This window comes from Quercus suber, unplaced genomic scaffold, assembly GCF_002906115.3.
Source record: "Quercus suber isolate HL8 unplaced genomic scaffold, Cork oak 2.0 scaffold_378, whole genome shotgun sequence".
NCBI lineage: Eukaryota > Viridiplantae > Streptophyta > Magnoliopsida > Fagales > Fagaceae > Quercus > Quercus suber.
Window position 1 is genome coordinate 683551 of NW_027069830.1, and position 3132 is coordinate 686682.

The 3132-nt window shown below is 41.3% G+C and overlaps 1 protein-coding gene across 1 annotated transcript; it reads left to right on the forward strand.

Annotated features, from left to right (window-relative positions):
- Window positions 1-417: 417 nt before the first annotated feature.
- Window positions 418-2793, forward strand: LOC136062066 (uncharacterized). The gene is made up of 3 exons (XM_065760679.1): window positions 418-513; window positions 904-1048; window positions 1583-2793. Exons 1-3 carry the CDS (start codon window positions 418-420, stop codon window positions 2791-2793), a joined length of 1452 nt encoding a protein of 483 aa, XP_065616751.1.
- The last annotated feature ends 339 nt before the right edge of the window (window positions 2794-3132 follow it).

Sequence of the window (3132 nt, forward strand, 5' to 3'; positions counted from 1 at the left end):
GAAATAGAGATAGCTCTTAAGCAGATGGCTCCTTTGAAATCACCTGGATCGGATGGAATGCCACCCATTTTTTACCAACATTATTGGTCTTTGGTGGGCAATGATGTGGTTGAAGATATCTTGTGTTTCCTCAATCCGGGTAATCTCCCTCCATCTCTGTGTCATTCATTTATTGCTTTAATCCCTAAAGTTCATAGCCCTGAATATATCTCACAGTATCGCCCCATTAGTCTCAGCAATGTTTTGTATAGAATTTTTTCAAAAGTGCTGGCTAATAGGCTAAAGAAAATCCTTCCACACTTAGTATCGGAACAACAAAGTGCTTTTGTAAAGGATAGACTGATTTAAGACAATATTATGGTGGCTTTTGAAACCCTCTATTACATGATAAATCATAGTTCAGGGGAGATGAGGTACATGGCTCTGAAATTAGATATGAGTAAGGCGTATGATAGGGTGGAATGGGTGTATATGGAGAAATTGATGAAGAAGATGGGGTTTGGTAACACTTGGGTAAATCTGATGATGCAATGTATTTCAAAGGCTACTTACTCTGTATTGATTAATGGAGAGCCATGTGGCCAAATCACACCCTCAAGGGGGTTGCGCCAAGGGGATCCTCTGTCTCTATACTTATTTTTATTACGTACGGAAGGGTTCCATGGTTTGTTGAGAAAAGCGGAGGAGAATGGAGATATAAAGGGAGTTTCTATCTAAAGAAGTCCACCAAAGCTAACACATCTTCTTTTTGCAGATGACAGCCTTATCTTTTGCAAGGCCAAAATTAATGAGTGTGAAAAGCTGTTGGAGATTCTAGCCACTTTTGAGCAAGCTTCAGGGCAACAAATAAATAGAGACAAAACTACTCTATGTTTTAGTAAGTCCACTTCCCCTCAAATGCAGGAATCCATTCAAGCAGCCCTTGGAGTACCCGAGGTTAAACAATACGAGAAGTATTTGGGGCTGCCAAGCTTCATTGGGTGGAAAAAGAAGGAGAGTTTTCACAATATTAAGCAAAGAGTCTGGAAAAAGCTTCTAGGATGGGAAGGTAAGCTTCTGTCACAAGTGCGGAGAGAAATTCTAATTAAAGCAGTGGCTCAAGCGTTACCTACCTACACTATGTCATGCTTCAAGCTACCGGTTACTTTTTGCCATGACATAGAAGCTCTTATTCGAAGATTTTTTTGGGGGCAGTGCGGAGAGAGTCGAAAGGTGCATTGGGTGAGATGGGAAGAATTATGTAAGCCAAAGGAGCAAGGAGGAATGGGGTTCAAGGATTTGTCCCGTTTTAATGATGCATTGCTTGCTAAACAAGCGTGGAGACTTCTACATGATAAGTCCTCACTGTTTTATCGGGTTTTCAAAACGAGATTTTTTCCAACTTGCTCAATTATGGAGGCCACTTGCCCTAGCTCGGCATCCTACGCTTGGAAGAGTTTAATAAAGGGGAGAGATGTGATTAATCGGGGAGCTATTTGGAGAATTGGAGATGGAAGGTCAATTCATATTTGGGGGGATAGGTGGCTGCCATAGAAAAATTCAACATTTGTTTTATCTCCACGGTTGGATGGGTGGGCTGAAGCAAAGGTTCAGAGCTTGATTGATGAAGAGCGAAGATGCTGGAAGGATGAATTAATTGATGAGACTTTGATGGAGTTTGAGGCAGTGATGGTGAAAGGCATTCCCCTCTGCCTTACTGAACAACTCGATGAACTAATTTGGCCTCATAGTGCAAATGGAGCATACACAGTCAAGTCCGGGTATAAGTTTCTGCAATTGGAGTTTCAGAATCAACGACCGGGTCAATCCGATCCATTGATTCTTAAGCCACCGTGGAAAGGAATATGGGGACTTAACGTGCCAAGTAAGGTGAAAAATGTGGTCTGGTGTGCTGCAACAAATTCACTTCCCACCAAGCGAAATTTGGTTACAAGAAAGGTGCTAAATGATGCCTGTTGTGATCAGTGTAAGTTGCTGCCTGAGGACACACTCCACGCTCTTTTTCTTTGCTCGAAATTGGAAGGAGTTTGGCGCTCAGTACAGGTCTGGAACCAGCAAAGTTTGTGGCAGATAACGAGCTTTGTTGATCTTGTGGGATGCATTTTGGCGGAAAACAAGGAACCAGATTTGTTTGCTATGGTTATTTGGGCAGTGTGGAAGAGAAGAAATGAGTTACGGGTCGGGAAAGGCGGCGAAAATCTCATTAATCTGGTGCAGCAAGCTCGAACCAGATTGCAGGATTTTTTGCTTCATAATTTTGCAGCTACGACACCTATGGGACAAACTCAATCACAATGGCAACCCCCAATGCACCAACAATACAAGATAAATTTTGATGGGGCACTTTTTACGGCTGAAAACCTGGCCGGAATTGGAGTGGTAATTCGAGATAGCATGGGGTTGGTGATGGCCTCTTTGGCGCAACGAATACCACTGCCTAGTATAGCAATTGAGGTTGAAGCCTTGGCAGCTCGGCGGGTAATAGAGTTGGCGTTGGAAATAGGTCTCAACAAAGGGGTGCTGGAAGGTGATTCGCTGATCCTTATGAATGCTTTGAAGAAAAACTCTCACAGCCTTGCAGAATTCGGTCATATTATAAAAGATATACAGTTCTTAGCCTCTCAGTTCTCCATTATTTCTTTTTCTCATGTAAAGAGGCATTGTAATACTGTAGCCCACTCGATTGCGAGGTGGGCACTTTCTTTTTCTTTTTCTTCATTACAAGTTTGGATGGAAGATGTACCACCAGAAATTGCAAATGTACTTCAGGCTGATTCACATAGCCTTATTTGAATAAAAGTTCTTACGAGGTGGATTCTCAAAAAAAAAAAAAAAAAAAAAATGAATAAAAGTTCTTACGAGGTGGATTCTCAAAAAAAAAAAAAAAAAAAAAAAGTAGCAGACTGCACTAGAACCCCTCATCGAAGAACAACATTCAGCTTGCTATGCACCTTCTCTCTTACATTCCACTGCATACCACAATTAAAGAAACAAATTTGAAATGATTAATCATCTTCACCAAAAACATACTCAACAAAATGAAACGCTAGCAAGATCTTATCATATGAAATACTTGCAATTCATTAATTTCCTCATCTGTGAGTGAACGTTCCATCGATCGATATGCAATCC